Source organism: Bos taurus, chromosome 1, assembly GCF_002263795.3.
Source record: "Bos taurus isolate L1 Dominette 01449 registration number 42190680 breed Hereford chromosome 1, ARS-UCD2.0, whole genome shotgun sequence".
Classification (NCBI taxonomy): Eukaryota; Metazoa; Chordata; class Mammalia; order Artiodactyla; family Bovidae; genus Bos; species Bos taurus.
The window spans coordinates 135,509,716-135,528,264 of NC_037328.1; the positions used below are offsets into that span (position 1 = coordinate 135,509,716).

An 18,549-nucleotide genomic window follows, 5' to 3' on the forward strand; every position below is an offset into this window, starting at 1 on the left:
TGCCTTACATGGAGATGGGGAAAGTAGAAGTAAGCCAGGAGGGGAGAGTGGGCTAGTTTAGTGAGGGGTCTAGAAGACACATGGATGGACATGTTCAGTATGTGATAGGCTACCTGGATCTGGGGCTCAGGACAGAGGTGAGGCCTGGGATGTAGACTGGGATGTAAATGAGGTACCCAACACAAAACAGTTGGGAATGCCAGTGTTTTAATGAAGAGGATCCTGTAAGAGGCCAATGAGGAACAGCCGTTAGAGAGGCAGGGAGAGCCAGAAATGAGTCATGTCATGAAAGCAAAGGAAGCCAGAATGTCAAAGAAGAGGACTGTTCCACTGGGTCAAGTTCATCTATTACTAGTAGAGTCTGGCCTATAGAGTGTCCTTACAATTTGGAGATGAATGGCCATGGCGACCACAGCCAGAGCAGCCTCAGTGGGCAGAGGGGCAGGAACCAGACCACCTTGACTGAGCAGTGGGTGGGAGGAGAAGAGGTGGGGATAGCTGGTTTGGGGCCCTTTCCCAAGAAGCATACCAATGGAATGGAGGTGAGAGATTGGCAGAAAGCTAGAGAGCCACTTAGTGATAGGGACTGATTTTTTTTTAAAGATGCAAGAATTTGAAGAATGTTTCTTGGATGAAAGGAAAGAGTGAGTAGAAAATGAAAGGTTGCCGACAGAGAAAAGATCCTTGATGGCTTAGAGGGCCAGAGCCAAGAGAACCCAGGGAGAGGCTTGCTTTGATAGAAGGAGCAAATGCTCAGCACCTGGAGGGATGGGAATACAGGTGGACACACATAGACATCTTTGCAAATACCTTTGAATCCTGGTTCTCCCATTTCCAGCTGTTGATGCTGGGCAAAGAATTTAATGCCTCAAATGCAGTTAACCCTTGAATAATGTGAGTTTGAACTGGGCTGGTGCACTCTTATGCAATTGCTTTCAGTATTAAGTACTACAGAATTTCACCATCTGCTGTTGGTTGAACAGAGGAATCGAAGTACATATACCAAGGGTCAACTATGAGTTATATGCAGATTTTCCACTGTGTGGAAATCTAACCCCCACATTGTTAAGGGATCAACTTTACTCAGTTTTCTCAGCAGAAATGTACAAGTACTAAAGAATATAACTCATAACAAGTTAACATAAGTTAATTAATATATATAAAGCACTTAGGACAATGCCTGGCACATGATAAGCACTCAGATGTTTAGTCATTATAACAACAGTAATTATTATTATTATATAAGAGGGGAAAAAGCAAGGGATGAAGTGGTTTGTACCTAATGTAAAGTAAGATTTGAGGCCATCTTCTGAGAGTAAGTCTCACTGAAGATGAAATGGGGCAAAGCGGAGGGGAGGATGTTGTGAATTATTGCTAATATGGATAGAAGTAGGAGGTGGTCAAGGACAAGTCACTTGTGTTTATATTTACCCACAGACTTACCTTTTCTGGTGCTCCTAGATTCCTTCTTTAAAGATGCGAACTTCCATCTGTAAAATTTCCCTTCTCACTGGTGACAAGCATCACAGCTTTCCCTTATCTGAAAATGTTTCTGTTTTGCCCTCACTGTTGAAGGAAATCTTCACTAGCTGCAAAATTCTGGGCTGACATGATAGGGATGGTGGTGGTTGTTTCTTTTAGAATTTTAAAGATGATGTTCCATTGTCTTCTGCCTTCAATTGTTTCTGAAGGGAAATCAACCATCATTCCTGTCATTGTTTCCTAGCTGCTGTCAAGGTTTTCTCTTTCTCTTTCTCTTTAGTTTTTAGCAATTTGACTACGACTTGGATGGGTGTGATTTTCTTTGTCTGTATCCTGTTTTAGGTTCACTGAACTTCTTGAAGTGGTGTGCTGATGTTTCTAGTCAAATTGAAAAAGTATCTGGCTACGATGCCTTTTTTGTTTTGTTTTTGCCTTTATTCTTTCTGAAACCCCAAGTGCATATGCATATATATTTATCAGGTCTTATATTGTGCTTGAACTTCTATTCATTTTTAATTTATCTTTTTAAAATCTGTGCTTCAATTTGAACAATTTCTTTTGACCTGTCTTCAAGTTTACTGCCCTTTCCTCTGAAGTGTCCTAGCTGCTATTATTCACACCCAGGGGATTTTTATTTCAGGTATTGTGTTTTTTTGTGTGTGTTAAGATTTATGGATTTGGGGACTTCCCTGGTGGTCCAGTGGCTAAGACTCCATATTCCCAGTGCAGGGGCCTGGATTCAATTCCTGGGTCAGGGAACTGGATCCCATATGCCACAACTAAAAGATCCTACAGGCCACAGCTCAGACCTGGTGCAGCCAAATAAATAAATATTTTTTAAAAAAGATTTCTGGGTTTTATTTTAGTCTCTCTATATCTCTTGAAATTCACCCATTATATTCATCTTTTTCCTCTCCATTTTTAGCACATTTATAATAATTATTTTAAAGTCCTTGTCTGTTAATCTAATGTCTGGGTCATCTGGATATGTTTCTATTGGGTTTTTTTACCTTCAATTATTGGCTTAAATCTCCTGCTTCTTCATGTCTAATCCTTTCTCATAGTGTAGTGGACATTGTGAATAATAAGTTTTAGATTCTTGAATTCTATTACCTTCCTCTGAAAAGTATTGAATTTTATTTCAGTAGGGCATTAAATTAGCAGTAGCAGCAGGGCATTAAATTATGTGCAACTAATTTTTTTTGAAGGGTTCACTTACCACGTTTAAATTTTTTATAAGATAGGTCTCTCTTTGTTTTTCCCTTAGTCCTCTGATATAACCCTTATTTCTGAGATGATGTCCTTTCTCCTAAAGCTGACCCTTCTGGGGTTCTAATGAAAAGCCTGAGGTGTTACCAAGTCCTTCTAACTTGGTAGGACTAGAAAGCTACCTCAGGGGAAAAACTGGTTAAGCATAGGATCTCACTTTGTTTTCTTTGTTTCCTTTAGAGATTATAACCTCTCTATTTGTCTGCCTGTTTTGGTCACTGAATTTTCAGTGATTGCAAATTATTTCTTGTACTTGTCCAGGGTTTATAATAGTTGTCTTGGGTGGGTTCAGAAAAGGCAATGAATGGCACCCCACTCCAGTACTCTTGCCTGGAAAATCCCATGGGTGGAGGAGCCTGGTAGGCTGCAGTCCATGGGGTCGCTGAGAGTCGGACACGACTGAGCAACTTCACTTTCACTTTTCACTTTCATGCATTGGAGAAGGAAATGGCAACCCACTCCAGTGTTCTTGCCTGGAGAATCCCAGGGACGGGGGAGCCTGGTGGGCTGCCGTCTATGGGGTCGCACAGAGTTGGACACGACTGAAGCGACTTAGCAGCAGCAGCAGCAGCTTGGGTGGGTTAGTTTAAAACAAGCTATTTAATCATCATCAGAAGCAGAATTTAGGGAGATGTTTTTGAGCAGAGCTGATGGCTCAGCTGTGCCCAAGGACACATGCTTTGGCACCAGGTTGCAGGAAGGTCTTGTTGCAGTGGCTCCGCAGCCTGGTTGGGTGGAAAGTGTGGCCAGAAGAGGTCTAAGAGAGTGGGCAGTTAAGGAACCAGATATTTCTCTGATATGAAAAGAAGCATGAAAGTGGGACTAAAGGTGGGAGAGAGCCAGAGAGGTGGGAAGTTGGTCCTTTTAGCCTGACTCATCATTACTGCTGACTTGGTCAGACTGTTGTTAGGGGTAGTAAAGTATGTGAGTGTTCAGTAGATGGCTTTTATGATTATGGAGGCCATTGATCAGGCTTACTAGGGCCTGACCCACATGGCACAATCCTTGTCGTGTCATCTGGTGACTTCTCTGTCCTCCATGGAAGCACATATGAGCTGAAATGGTATCGTTGTTACATTATCATCAGGAACATCACCATCACCATCACCATCCATGCTGCCAACCTTTTAGGGGCATGTTTCTCTGTGGTTCTTTGCTCTATTCGTTAGGTCAGAGCTAAGGCATGTTAAAAAGAAACCCCAAATAACTGTGGCTTAGGCAAGATAGTTCAGTTCTCTGTCACACAATAGTCTAAGAGTCTCAGGCTGCAGAGACAAGCTCTACAGGGCAGGAACTCAGGCTTCCTCTGTCTTGTTCACCGGTCATCACTACTCTGTCACTCTCATCTAGATGGGCCAGTATGACTTATTATCACCTGTCTTTATTCCAAGCAGCGGGAAAGGGCAAGGGGCAGCTATGGGTCCATCCCGCCTCCCCACGAGGGACCCATCTCAGAAGGTACACGTGTCACCTTCACATCCCATTGACCAGAACTTAGCCACCCAGCTGCAGCTATGAGTTCATTTTTATGTTTGGAGCCCTAATACTGTATAAAGGGAGACTTCATGTTGGGGACAGCCACCGGTCCCTGTCACCAATCTTGAAGTCATGAACTTGGTTTTTAGCTCAAGGGTCACTTTATGGAAGGAGCTTGGCAGGCGCTGGGGAGCCCACTGAGCACTGGAGTTGAGGGATGTCCAACTGCTCTGTCCATTTCTCTTTGTGGGCATCAGCAGACAAGGATCATTGCTCTAACATATACTAATAAAACGGACCTAATGTAGCTGTTAAGGAACAAAGCTCATTCCACAAGCAGCTCATCAATTCCACATTCGCCAGCAGCTACACCATGCTGGAAAGGTGTACAAAGCTGGGGTTGAAAGTGCCCAAGTGATGCCAAGAATTTACGCCGATCCTCTTACCTCTGCCATTGGTTGGCAGAGTCACAGTAGGCATGGGCTTTAACTTTCCTGGTCTCCAGAGTAGAGGACTGAGTTGTGTCTAAGGTATTTGTTTAGCATGAATGTTCTAGGATTGTGTGATTCCTTGACACTCCCTGTCTTTGCACTAAAGCAAGCTCCCAGGAGGACACAGTCACCTTAACTCCTTTGTGAAATGGGAGGGAGTCGGAGGTATACACACACCTGCTTGCAGTCAGCTGGGGGCCTGCAGACCTGGGCTTTTCTATTTCCTTCGGTTTCTTTGGTTGTGGTTTTTGTAGCCAGAAGTCAATTTTCCATTCAACTAAGCTTATTTTTTTAAACCTTATATTTTAAAACAATACTTTAAATTTTGCTTTTAGAACTATTATATGTTCATTGTAGAAAATGGAGACAAGTATAATGAAGGAAACAAACAAACAGAAATCACCCATAGTGTCAGTACTTGGACTCTGCTACTGTTAAGGCCTTAGTGTGTCGTGCCTTCACTTCCGCATCTAGGAAAACAAGAAAAATGCTTGTATCTCTACTTCAGTTAATCAAGCTGATGTTTTGTAATCTGCTTTCTTCTACTTAATGACTGTTTCCTGAAATCCTTAAATATTTTCAAGAATGTGATTTTTAATGAATGCCAAGCTTTCATCATATGGGTGGACCACACTGTACTTCACCGGTGCCCCGACATTCACGCTGTGTCTGAGTCTTCCTTGTTATTAATTGCGTGGCGGTGACTGTTCCACGTTGACAGCATCTTGGCTCCTGTCACAAACACTGAGTGCTGGTGAGGCCCGTAAAGCTTGGGTGGCCTGTTTCAGGCCATACAGCAGTTGAGTGCTGGGTCCTTCCCTCTGGTCCAGTGGCCTCCCCTGATGCTGGAGAGTGGAAGCACAGGCGTGACACAGACAGTTGACTTCCAGTGTGTTGGTTTGGGTAGAAAAGAGCCAGTGGGGTTTCCCAGCAAGATGCTGCTGTGGCTGGATGTGATGCTCCTGTGGGAAGCCAGCTGCTCTCTGTCCCCACACCGGCAAGCTGCCCTGCTCCCGTTCCACCCCCACCCACCTGGGCAGCAGTGAGCCCAAGCCAGGCACCTGAAGTCCAGGTCTGAGGAGAGAGGCTTTTGCAGGGGAGGCTGGGAGGCAAGGAGGTGGTCAGGGCACAAGCAGGCTGGGACAGGGAGACCACACAGCTCCTGCTCCTCCAGGCCCCCACCTGCGTGGGGCAGGAGATCCAGTGGCCTTGTTCCCAAGCAAGCTTCCTCCCCTGTTCTCTTATCCTTTTTCTGAAGCACTTTTCTCTTCCTCTCCAAAGAATGTGTCACTCTCTTAAAAAACAACCTGTCCTCATCCTTATTTATCTCATTTCCTCTGAGAGGGACAAGAGGATTCACTGTTGAGTTGGGGTGTGGGACAGCAAAATAGAACCCACCCAAGGCTTGGCCTGGGTGACGACCCCTTTTGCTGGCTGTGTCCCTGCCTGGATGACTCAGCTTTTGCCCTCCTGCCTGAGACCTTTCAGTTTTGACTGTTCTATCCTCTTCTCTAACAGGCAACTATTGGGATTGACTTCTTGTCAAAAACCATGTACTTGGAGGATCGTACGGTGAGTGCCTGACTGGAGACCTGGGAGGACAGGGAGGGCTCCCTGGGACCTATCACCTGGGGCCTGTACTGGGCACCACTAAGAGCCCATACCTGCCCAGAGCTGGCAGTGCCAGCACTGCAGAACTTCCCCTCAGCCCCCCGCTCCCACCCTGAGGACCTCACCATGCCCTGAACCTCCTGCCCACCCTGCAACAGGTGCGACTGCAGCTCTGGGACACAGCCGGCCAGGAGAGGTTCCGCAGCCTGATCCCCAGCTATATCCGGGACTCCACCGTGGCCGTGGTGGTGTACGACATCACAAGTGAGTATGGGGCCTGGGTGTTGGGCAGGGGACAGCTCACAGGGCTCTAGAGGCCAGATGCGGCCCCAGCCAGGGTGCAGCGTGTGTGTGTGTGTGTGCATATACACGTGTGTGTGCTTGTCCTCTGACTGCAGAGAGGCAGGTGTTCAGAGTGGAGAGTGAGTTGCTTTTGAGCCTTCCCCCATCCTGCACCAGCCACGGCATACTGGACCAGGATGGCCCTGTTCAGAGCAGAGGCCTGTGTGTGGAGCAGAGCAGATGCTCACAGGGCTGGCCCTTCTCCTGCCCCTCAGCACCATCCTGGGCCCTGGCTGTCAGAAAGACCCCTAGGGAGCAACTTCTTCGTATGGTGTGTGTGTGTACACGTGCACGTGTGAAAAGATGCTGGTCCGTGGACCAGCCTTGGCCTGGCAACCGTGGTTCTATTAGCAGCACCCCAGGTCCTTACAGGGCTCTCTGGGAGGGGAGGCCCAGTGGGTCCCTGGGGGCCGTGGGTGGGCTGTTTATCTCATGCCCTGTGGCTCTTCTGACCAAATCAGCTGTTCTAGAGAGAGACACACAACTCTGAGGGAGACTTGTGTGCTGGGGGTGAGGGCTAGGGCCCGGTGCAGAGCCCCACTCCCCAGGCAGGTGTCATGGCACACACCTCGCAAACCCTTGGGCAGCAGTCAAGCTTATGGTGAGAGGATGCCCCAGCCTGCTGCCTCTAGCCCTCCCCACCTCCTACTCCCACCGTCTCCCTGACCACATGCTCCTTGCACACCTGAGAGCATGGAAGCAGGGCCCTGAGGAGGCCTGGGCCCCTGATGCCTGTGGGAAGCCCAGGTTCCCAGGACAGGGAGCTTCGCCTCCCCTTGGGCCTGCAGGTTGCTGAGTGGTGGGCATCACACTATGGCTGTTCCTCTGGGAGCCTGTCTCAGCTTCTGACTGAGGAGGGGACTGCCCTGAAAACACTGGCCTCTCCTGGCTTTTGTCTGCTCCTGGGCCCACTTCGCACTCCCCTTACTTGCAGGGCCTGTGGGTGCTGTTCGGAAACCCCTGTGAGCTCCTGTCAGTGGGAGGCCACCCTGCAGGGCCCTCCTGCGCCAGGGCTGCCATGGTCTCTCCCACACGCAGCGTCACAGTGTTTCCAGCTCAGCCAAGCCCACTGCACTCATACCTCACTCTGCTCTGAGCTGCAAAGTCAGATCTGACTCTCAGATGGGCCCGAAAACCACTAATTCATGGAGCGAATCATGACCCAGTGGTCTTTCAGGTGCCATGACCTCCCCCCAGTGAGTGGCTCAGCAATGTGAGGGGTTTCGGGGGCCCGCAGCACAGTTCCACAAATACACCCAGACGTTAGGTCCAGGCCTGCTGGTCTGTGCTCCCAGCTACCCTGCCCAGGTATCTGAGGGTGCACCCTCAGGGTGCTCTCCCCACCCACCCTTCCCCTCTCCCACAGGGCCACCTCTCATGCCAAGCTTTATCCCTGCTTTCCACCTCCAGATCTCAACTCCTTCCAGCAGACCTCTAAGTGGATTGATGATGTCAGGACAGAGAGGGGCGGTGATGTGATCATCATGCTGGTGGGCAACAAGACGGACCTGGCCGACAAGAGGTAGGTGGTCTGGGCCACCCCCCGCCCTCCTCTGCAACACCTCCTGGATGGGGTGTCCTGGGACTTGTAGGTGGTGAGTGCCCTGTCTGACCTGGCCCCCTGCATCTGGGAAGGGCCCCGTTGGGGCCCCAAAGGCTTTGAAAGCTCACATGTTCCTGGCCAGCCCAGCAACGCATGGTCTGGGCCTGGCCTCAGCTCAGTCATGGACACAGTGGCCCTCGGGCTCCCACTGGTCCTGCCCCGGGAAACGCCTGTGCTGATGCTGGAGTGAGTGTGAAGGGCCTGGTCCCCAGGCGTGAACACACAGAGTTTCCTGGTCCAGCTCTGTGTCTGGGTGTGACACTGTCCCTAAAGAGGCTGCCCTCCAGGAATAGGGCTCACCTCGGCACCCTTTCCATATCTCCTGGGGCAGATAAAGCAACCAATCATGGACTGAGGGCCTCCTGAAATGCACTCTGACCATTTAGGGAGTATTCTGAATGAGAAGCTGCTTCATTAAAATCTTGTCCTTGAAGTGAAGAAAACAGAGCTCAAAGCCCAGCTTCTTTGCAGTAGATGACCTTGGGGCCATTACTTTTGACCTCAATGTGCTCATTTGGCAAATGGGGCTAGTGGTACCACCCAGAGAGGTGGTCTGTAGCTGGCGGAGTGTGACAAATGTGTGCTCTGGCAGTGGTGATCCTGGGAAAAGTGGGTAGGGGCCAGCAGCCCACCAGCCACAGGGCCAGCTCCTGGACTGGACAGTACTGCCAAGGAGTGGAGTGGGGATGCTGGCTTCCTGCTCTGCTCTGCACCTCATGTGCCCTGAGGGAACCCTGAGGTTCAGCCCTGGTCTCAGGCCAACCGAAGTGCCTTCATCATCTGAGGCCACTCCCTCCACCCCAACTGGGGGCTCCTTCTCTACTGAAAACTGGTTCCCCTCATCTCCCCTCCAGGCAGATAACCATAGAGGAGGGCGAGCAGCGTGCCAAAGAACTGAGCGTCATGTTCATCGAGACCAGTGCGAAGACTGGCTACAACGTGAAGCAGGTGGGAGGTGCCGCCTTGACCAGGGGCCCACACTGGGCTTCTGGTGCCAGGGGCTAGTGACCAGGTGGCCCACCTGATGGGGAGTGAGTCCCTCCAGAGCTAACTGCTTGCCCTCAGGGTATCGGGGGCTATGGGATCAGCTGCACCCAGCAGCCAGCCCCGTGGCCCCTGAGCTGCCGTGGCTGTCCAGCCCCCAGCTTCTAGGCAGCCGAGAAGCAGCACTTTCCTACCTGTTCCCTCACTTGGGATGGGCATGCAGGAGAGTCCATCCACTCAGCATTTTGGGGTTCCTGCATTGTGCTTGGCAAGCACCTGGGGCTGTGTTGGGCCAGGTAGACTTGGGGAAAAGAGCCCACTCTCAGTGAGGTTAGAGCTCACAGGAGGGGGGCCTGCAGAGTCAGACTCCTCAGAGGAGCCGTAGAAGGGCTGGGGTTAGGGCTGAGCCTCGGAGCAAGAGGCTTCTCACAGATGGCCTTCAGCAGATCAGTGGACTTGGGTGGAAACAACTGCACCTGTCTCTGCACCACCCCTGAGAGATTGGCAGCATTTTCTGTGGCCACGAGCGTAGCAACAGGACTCCGTGTGTTAGTAGCTCCCCTGGCTTTATTGGTGTCTCGTCTCTTGAGCGTTTACCCCTCAGTATCTCAGGGGGTCCTCTGCCAGCTCCGGCTCTTTAACACATTCCTGAGGAAGCATAGGTGTTGCTGTGTCAAGAGTCTGTATCTTTAAAGAGTTTAGAAATTTATTTCAATACTACATAGTTTCCTTTACATAAAACTTGGGCTTTCCTGGTGGCTCAGATGGTAAAGAATCTGCCTGCAATGCAGGAGACCCAGGTTCAATCCCTGGGTTGGGAAGATCCCCTGGAGAAGGGAATGGCCACCCACTCCAGTATTCGTGCCTGGAGAATTCTATGGACAGTTGACCATTCATTTCACATGCTTGAAAGGAGGCCATAGCCTTCAGTAGCCTGCCAAAGGAGTTTTGGGTTCAAAAAACGTGAGGATCCTGTGTCTTCAAGGAAAAGAGGACTTGGATAGCTGATGACGAGGGGGCTGCCTGGGCAGGGGACTGGCATGGGCACAGGTGGGGCTGGAGGGGCGCTGGGGCCTTGCCGGGGTCACTTCTGCCCGGGCACCCCCAGCAGTGTCCAAGAGCACTAGACAAGCTGCCATGCAGCAGCTGGCCACACGCAGTGAGGGTTTGAAGGTTTACCCGGCCTGGGCAGTGTTGTGCCAGTGGGAAGTAGCAGAGGAGCGGGAAGGGACAGAATGAGCTCCCAGACCCAGGGGATGCCCCCGCCCCAGCTGGAGGGCCTCAGCATTGCTCTGTTCACTCACACCCCCTTACCAGCCTCCCCTGTCCCTGGAGGCCTACAGGAGACACCAGGTTGTGGCTCTGCACGGTCCTGATGGAAAGGCCTGGAGGGCGGGGAAGCAGAGGTCAGTGGTCCAGAGGGCAGGTGGCCTCTGCCCCCAGTGGACAGAGATGCTGATGCCCCCTTTCCATAACATTCTGGAAGCCAGGCAATGGTCTGAGCAAGAGTTGTGTATAGTCAGTTCAACCCTGGGTGGTTCAGAGGAGTCTCCATGCAGTGCAGGCTCCTGGACTCTGAATGTGAGCCTGTCTGCTCTCAGAGGCTCCCATGTGACCCTTAGAGCTTCTGTTTGACTGACAACTTGGCCACTGACAGAGGCTGTGACTATTTTGACAGCCAGACAGGCGGAGTGGGGCTGCTGGGGCATCATGGAGGAAGGCTTGGCAAGTGACTGACTGGACTTCTGCACCCCCTCCTACCCATCTCTGCACCCCACCCACCAGCGTCTTCCCGACTTGGGCCCTCACCCTCACCACGTTGGGTCCTGTCACCCAGCCTGGGTGGTCCCACGTGACTGGGCTCTGCCATGAGACCATGAATGAGCCTCACCCTGTCTTCAGAGAGCTCAGGCAGTGACGTTTTAAGGCCAGAGCTCACCTAGTTCCTGCAGTTGGTGTTTGTCAAGAGATGGGAAGAGCATTCAGAATCTTCTGTCTTGTACTTGCTGTCATCCCCCTGGGTTCCATCCCTGTAGGTCCTGCCAGCATCCCTGACACCCTGTTGACCCCTGCCCCCCTGTTGACCCCTGCCCCAGTGAGCGCATGCGCGCAGACACACACCACACAGCTCTCCATGCACACTTACAAACACACAGGCACAGAAACCCCGCATGTGCACATACATGTCGCACACACGCACCCCCCCACATACACACACATTTGCTGCACATCCACATCCACACCACACACACTCCTCTACACACAGGACACACAGTCACACTCGCCCACGCCCAAGCAAACCCACAATATCACACACTCCCACGTCCTTATTCCCTCTGAAAAGTCTCCTCCACTCTGACTGTGGCCCTGGCTCCTAGAAGCCAGCTGCCTCGATGCTGTGGACTCGCAAGACTCCCTGAAGAGAGGGTCATTGTCATAAGGGCACTTGAAAGCCACTTCCCCACACCTGGCCCCCAGGTGGCCAGTGGGACAGAAGCTCTCCAGGGCCTAGATCGTTTTCTGCCCGGGGGTGGATCCCTGGCCATCACCATGACCCATACTCAGGCCCCGAGACCCCGAGGCCAGCCTGCCTGGGTGAGAGGCCTGCTGGGGCCCAGTGCCGTGAGGGGTGCTAGGGCGTGGGAGGGAGAAGTTAGGTGCAGTCCCTTCCGTCAAGGGTGCAGTCTCTGCTGTCCAGGAGGCAGTCAGCAGGACAGGACAGGAGTAGAGCCTGAGGCCAGGGTGAGAAGAGGCAGAAGGTGGGCATGCCAGGAGCAGAGGGGGAAGGATGGGGCTCATGCTGCATCTCCCCTCTCCCTAGCTCTTCCGACGTGTGGCCTCGGCTCTGCCTGGAATGGAGAATGTCCAGGAGAAAAGCAAAGAAGGGAGTATCCTTTTCCTTTGACAAGTGAGTGAAAGATGTTGCAGAACTCATTTATTCATGGATTTATCACATGATATGTTAGAACAGTGGACAAACCCTTGCCTGGTCCCCAGGCCAGCCTTCCTGATGGGCAGCTGTGCTGTGGAGCCTCGTATGTACAGGAATGAGGCTGAACTCCGAGGTCTTCAAGACCCCGTCCAGCTTGAACCAAACAAGCTTCCAAAACAGAGTGGGGGTGCCAGAGGGATGTGTGTGGAGTGACAGTGCGGGGCAGGGAGTGAGAAATAGTGAGTGCCCTTCTTTCTAGTGAACACAGATTTGTGTTTCATGTGGACAAGCAGAATCTCCACTTCGGTACACTCAGAGATGATCTCAGCATGGTTCAGCCTCCTCTACATGAGACAACTGCCTCCTCAACCCAGCCCGGCACAGCCTGGGGCCTCCCCACTGCCCCGGGGACAGGGTCTGCACACCACTCACCCAGTCCACTCTACCTTGGGCCACACGCAGAGGCTGAAACTGAGGCTCAGACAGGTGGTCCGATTTGCCCAGTGGAAAGGAAGTCAGTTGTTTCTTGTCTTTTTACTAGTTTATCTATACTTTGCCATGTTATAAAAAATGTATGTTTATGTATATGTAATACTACATACACATGAAACAAGATAAAAATATACAAAAGAATATTGAGGTTTAGGGACCATAAAAAGAAAAAAAAATAAGGAAAAGTCATGGACAAGGTCATACTCAGAATATATGCCATGGCCAGTGGCAAAAAAAGTGGTAAGGAGGGAAAAGGCAAGGTGTCTTTAGGGGAGCATGGTTTTTTATACTGCTTGACTCCTGAAGCACCTCTCCCATTGCCCTTACATAGGGGCCACAAAACCTCTTTGGGACGCAGGCAACTGATCCCATAGAAGGACTGTTCCACCCAACTCTGGCAGTTCCTATTGGTGCTCCTCCAACCCACACTCCCCAGGGCATCCATGGAAAGGGCTAGAGAAGGGGTGTGGCTTCTCACAGCAGCAAGCTCAGAGTCTAGGACCCCCTCTAACTGGAGCTTGAAGTGAGGTAGCCCTGAGGTTGGCGAGGTGGGCTGTACGCCCGCCGGCAGGCTCTGCACCTCCTGTGTACTTCAGGGTGCGGCTGACAGGGAACAAGGCCGAGGCTCCCCACCAGGAAGGCTTTTGAGAAAGGGTCTGTCAAGCCTGTGTTTAGGTAGTGGTCCCACAGCCCCAGGACAAGCTTTGCTTCTGGTAGACAGAGGTAATGCTGTGGGGGACGGTCCGGGAAGAGGAGGAAGGGCGGGACCTGGCGACCCTGCATCTTACCCACCCAGGCTAAGCGAAGTGCAAGCCCCTGGGTGTTTGGGGAGGGACAGAGGGGCTGTGCAGGGCAGCTGAGTGGGTACCGGGGCGGGAGTCAGGTGGGAGCTTCTCTGCGAGTCATCTTCCTTAGCCCCGCTCCTGCAGTGATTGACATCAAGCTGGACAAACCCCAGGAGCCCCCGGCCAGCGAGGGCGGCTGCTCCTGCTAATGCAGCCTGACCCCGGCTTCCTTTGACACTACTCGCTTGTTGTGTTGCTTCCTATTGGTTAGCTTCCTACGGGGGGTGGGAGATGAGCTTATCCAGATGGGAGGAGTTTTCTTTTCTCTCTGTCTCTAGGAGTCGGGTGGGTGGGGAGGGAGGCTGGGCATCAGGGATCACGTCACTCTTAACAGCTGTTACTTAAACAACTATTTTTTGGTTTGGTTGTAATATATTGTACTTTATTAAGATTGCCAAAAACTTAAAATTTAAAAAAAAAATTTAAATCATGTGTATACAACTTTTTGCCAGATAAAAATGTAGTCATTTTTATTTGAAAGATGTGCTTTTTGTTTTTGTATATTTGTAAACTTACAGAGAACCTTTTCCACACACCTCCTCCTTCCTGTCCTCTTTTAATGGTTCATCACCTCTGCCCTCCTCCCACCCTCAGACCAATAAATTTAAACAATTAACTGGGCAATTTATTTAGGCTCCAATCCCCAGGCTGTCTGGCCCAGACCAACCAGGCCTCACCAAACAGGCCCTCTGTAGTTAAATCAAACACTGATGGAAGGAAACAGGCTCTGAAGAGGCAGCTCTGACTCCGTCCTTCTGTGGCCAGAGTAGGACACGAGCCACAGCCCTGAGCTGAAGTAAGGCCTGTGAACTGCAGGGAGCCCAGGCCAGGCCCACTGGAATCACGTCTGCCTCTTTCCCCTCCCTGAAAAGCCTTGAAGGGGGTGGAGGACACTTGCCACAGGCAACCGTCTGTGCTCTGTGGTCCACCCAGTGACTGGCAGAGCAAGAGGTCATGGGCAGGAAGGAAGGACGGGGTGCTGTTGGCAACTGTGGGCTGGGCAAGGTGTAGTTTATAGATTGGGGGCACCATATGTAGTCATGAAAATGTTTTAACCAAGCCGTCCAATGATCAGCAAACGTGTCTGGTTTGAAGCTAAGGGAAAGGCAGAAGGAACCTCAGTGTGTGCCACTGAAGCCCTCCTCCTTGGATGCCAGGGAATCTGGAGCCTGTTGCACACAGGATTGGCCTGTCTGTGGTGGGGGAAGGGAGGGTCTGCAGACCTGCCACCAGGAAGATGCTTTTGCTGATCCTTGGTTGCTACTACTGCAGAGTGCTGTTTTGGAAAAGCTGACCTCTTGACGTGTTTCTGTCTCCCTGGTGCCGGGAGTTGACATTTTTGTGCACAGACCTTTGCAGATATTGTAGCAGCACTCTGGTCGCTTGAGGGTAGAGCTGAGGTGGGGTCCCCAGAAGGCTTTCCGGAGAGCCGTCCTGGCCATTTTTGACTCATTTCTGAGAAGGACTTAGTCTTGAGGACCTATCTGTAAATCTTTGAAAAGAACTCTCTTTCACTAAGTGATGCTGCCCACTTGACCAGCATTCCAAATAGATCCAGACTCACCAACTCCGAGTCTGCACAGAGCCAGGCGGAGGGTACCACTCTGGCCAAAATCAGTGAACCCTGGCTCTTCCTCCAGGCTGCTGTTAGGCTTGTCATAGACGAGCTAAATGACTATCTGGCGTATGGTAGGGAGTAAATTCCACCATCAAGCAGGATCCCAACAAGTTGTTATGTTGAGTTTGGAACTTCTCAGAAACTAATCCAGAATGGCAGCTACTAAGTGCAGCAGGGACCTGGCAGGACTCACTGATAACTGTGTCCAGTGGGCCTGTCACAGACTCAGCTAAGGGGACTGTGTGTCAGAGCTGATCTTTAGAGAGAAGTTTATCTTCAGGTGAAGCAAAGAGGAAGCAGAATTCCCACTGAGCTCCTCTTCCAGAAGGTAAAGACCAACGTACGAACGTAATTCCAATGTCACATGTTGAGTTTTTATATGTGTGTACATAATTATATATAGAGATAGACTTGTGTATACACCTTCCACACACATTCTCACAAAGATACGTGTGCTCGATGTATATTCTTGTTTTTCCTGCTCTCAAGTTGGAACTTGCATTGTGATATCAGTTTTGGAAATCCAAAAGTACTGCAATGTGTCGAAATAAGAAATACTTAATATTGTCCAAAAACTTGTGATTGTCTTGCCATCAATAAAACAATGCATAGATGTGTTAACTAAAGGCAAAAATAGACCCTGGGAACATGCACACTGTTTCTGTCTGTACTTATATGCACAAGTGTGCATGCCCATGTGGGCCAGTACCCCTACCATGGCACACCCCCAAGTGGTGCTTGTTGGAAGAGTGCTTACTTACCTCGTGAGAATTCATAGGAGTCCAGGTGACAGCACCAAGCCTGGCTGGCAGTGAGGGCCATTGCTTGTGGCCCCTAGGGCAGCCCAATTTGCAGGGATCTCATTGGGTCTCAGTGAATGGATGGTGGATTTTTATTTTCTTGGTACTAAAGAGTACTTTTTCTTTAAAATTTTTGTTAAAAAGGTGAAACTCAGCCCCCTTCTCATGTTTCTTTTTCCCATCACAGCCTAGAATAAGAGTAAGAGATGAAGTAGATACAATGTGGCTTCATGTGGCCTCCATGAGCCCTCCTTTCCCAACACATACATGACATCCTCTCTCCTGAGCCCAGCTCTCCCAGCCCTGTAGGAGAGGGGAGGTGGGGAGGGCAACTGCCTCCCCTTATCCTCTTATCCTGGTGGCGCCACATTGTTCCATGAGTGCCCTCCTTGGGCCTCATCTCCACCCCTCTTCCTGGATCTGTCAGGGCAGCCAGACCTCCAGCACAGAAGGGCTTTGGCTCGTTGGCTCCCACTGGGGGCAGGTGACATCACTGTCCTCTTGCTTGTAGGTAGGATCTTGTCTCAGACTTAAGGTTCAATAATGAAATGATCAGGTTCCCTTGAAGAGAATGTCATGAAATTCCTCAGCATTCCTGGTGAGAGTATCCCATTGTTGCTGGATCCAAGTGGGCTAGCACGAGGCAGAGAGGAGGGACCCTTTTAGGAAATGATCTCAGTTTAGCCCGTGGTTCAGTCTGTCTCTCTACAGAGCACCCTTGACCTGGGAGTACAGCAGGCTCATCTTCTGTGGCCCTCTCTATTACTTTGAGGAATCTCAAAAAAAAAAAAAAAAAAGGAAAAAATGCTGTCAGTAAAGCTCCTGTTTTGTGGTCATCTGAAAAATCGAGCATATGGTGGAGAAAGCAGAAAGCATGTTTATGAATGCAGACGTGCCAGAGCGAAGGGGTGGTCTCGGCATCTCAGGTGCTAGAGCTGCAGCCGTGTGGTCCAAGGTTAGCAAGCATGCTGACTCGGTCAGAGGCCTCCCTGCCGTCACTGTCACCGCACTCTTCCTGTCAGCATCCTCAGTTGGTCTGAGATGGCCCAGGTCTGAGGAGCAATGGCCAGATCAGTTTGAGTGTTTCAGGCAGCAGAAACGAGGATTGCTATGGTGGTAGCCGAGAGTGCGGACACATACTGGATGTGATGTTGTCGTTTTCCCGGTGGCAGCAGTGCTGGAAGCCCCTGCCCTCAAGTACCAGGTGTGACAATAATGGCACCGCTGGCTTCGGTGTCCTGCAGGCAGAGAAGCCTCATTTCTCCACGTGGCAGAAGGCAGGTGAGGGTGTCAGAATGTGAGAACAGGTAGCTGAGGGCTGTGAGGCGTGTCTGAGCCACACGAGGGGCAGCCGAGCTGAAGTGTCTGGGCATCAACCAGTGCGCACCAGTTTCCTAACTACCTCTCCCCCAAGAATGTGAGACATTGTCCCCTGGCCACAGCAGAGTGAGGCGGAAGGCTCACAACCCTTCCTGCAGGAAATGCAGGAAAACCAGGTCCGAGAAGGGTGACTCGCTTATGATTACCCAGTGAACTGCAAGCAGTCAGAATCAAGGTGTTTTCACTCATCTGTCGCTGACATGTGTGTAACAAATGTGACTGTGCACTGGCACACAGGGCTACAGGGCACGTGTGCTCCTCAGACCGGCGTATCTGAGGACATTTCAGGCTCCTCCATTGCAAAGAAGGGCCAGCCCCCAAGTCCACTCTGATTGTCACACCAGGGCACCCTTTGGATTTTTTGTTTGAAATAAACTATTTCAGTGATCCAAAACCTTGAGCTCTCAATGCATAAACTCCCTGGACACCAGACAACCCCCTGACCGCGCCCCTGCTGATGCTCATGGTGGGGTGTGGTTTATCCTTGCAGTGGGATTGGAAGCCGCCTTCTAGTGGGAAATCTCCATAGGCTGACGGCCAGCGTGTATCACAAGGTGTGTGTCACCTTCCTCCTCACCCGGCCCCATGGAAGTGATTGGCCATGAGGAGCACAGAGGATGGCATTCCCATCTCACTGGCTCAGCAGGCTTAAATGGCCACATTGACTTTACATAAAACTGTGTAAAATGTGGAAGACTCAGCATGTTGATCAAACAATAAACTGTCCTAATTCTCAACACAAAGCCTCTTGTTTCATGTTTCTCAGTGGTGTGGTTATATATTGGTGGAAGGGGTGTGGAAAAACAGATTTCTTCAAATGCATGCTCCATGAAGAAGACCCTCCTCATGTCTGGGTGGTGGTGTGTTCACCACCACCTTTTGCTTTTCCCTCCTGCTCCTCACTGGGCTCTCAACTCAGAAGGGGAAAAGGCAGGACATGCTGAACTTTAATCTCCATTCTGCCTGAAGGCTGATGGAAAGGGAAACTCCAGGCAGAACTGAGAGACTCAGGGCTCTGTGCTATCTCCTGTCATCCCTGCTCTCCACTTGCAATGGCTGAGGGTTAGGAAGGGTGGGTATAGAGGCTGGATCTCTATTCCCATGATTTCTGGAAAGTATTTAAAGGTAAGAATTTAAGATGAACCACAATCACCTTTCAGATGACATGAAGCTACCTCGTACGCCCTCCAGCAGCATCTCACACCAATTAGAGAACATCCCTAA

General features: G+C 50.9%; 1 protein-coding gene across 2 annotated transcripts in view; it reads left to right on the top strand.

Moving 5' to 3' along the window:
* Positions 1-18,068, top strand: part of RAB6B (RAB6B, member RAS oncogene family) — a 59,056-nt gene extending 40,988 nt beyond the window's left edge. The window contains 6 exon segments of one of the 2 annotated variants that reach the window (NM_001101129.1): positions 6,237-6,290; positions 6,488-6,593; positions 8,082-8,193; positions 9,129-9,222; positions 12,080-12,146; positions 13,612-16,742. In NM_001101129.1, the coding sequence (NP_001094599.1) occupies positions 6,237-6,290; positions 6,488-6,593; positions 8,082-8,193; positions 9,129-9,222; positions 12,080-12,146; positions 13,612-13,676 (498 nt within the window). In that variant the 3' untranslated portion in view covers positions 13,677-16,742. 2 annotated transcript variants of the gene reach the window in all.
* The last annotated feature ends 481 nt before the right edge of the window (positions 18,069-18,549 follow it).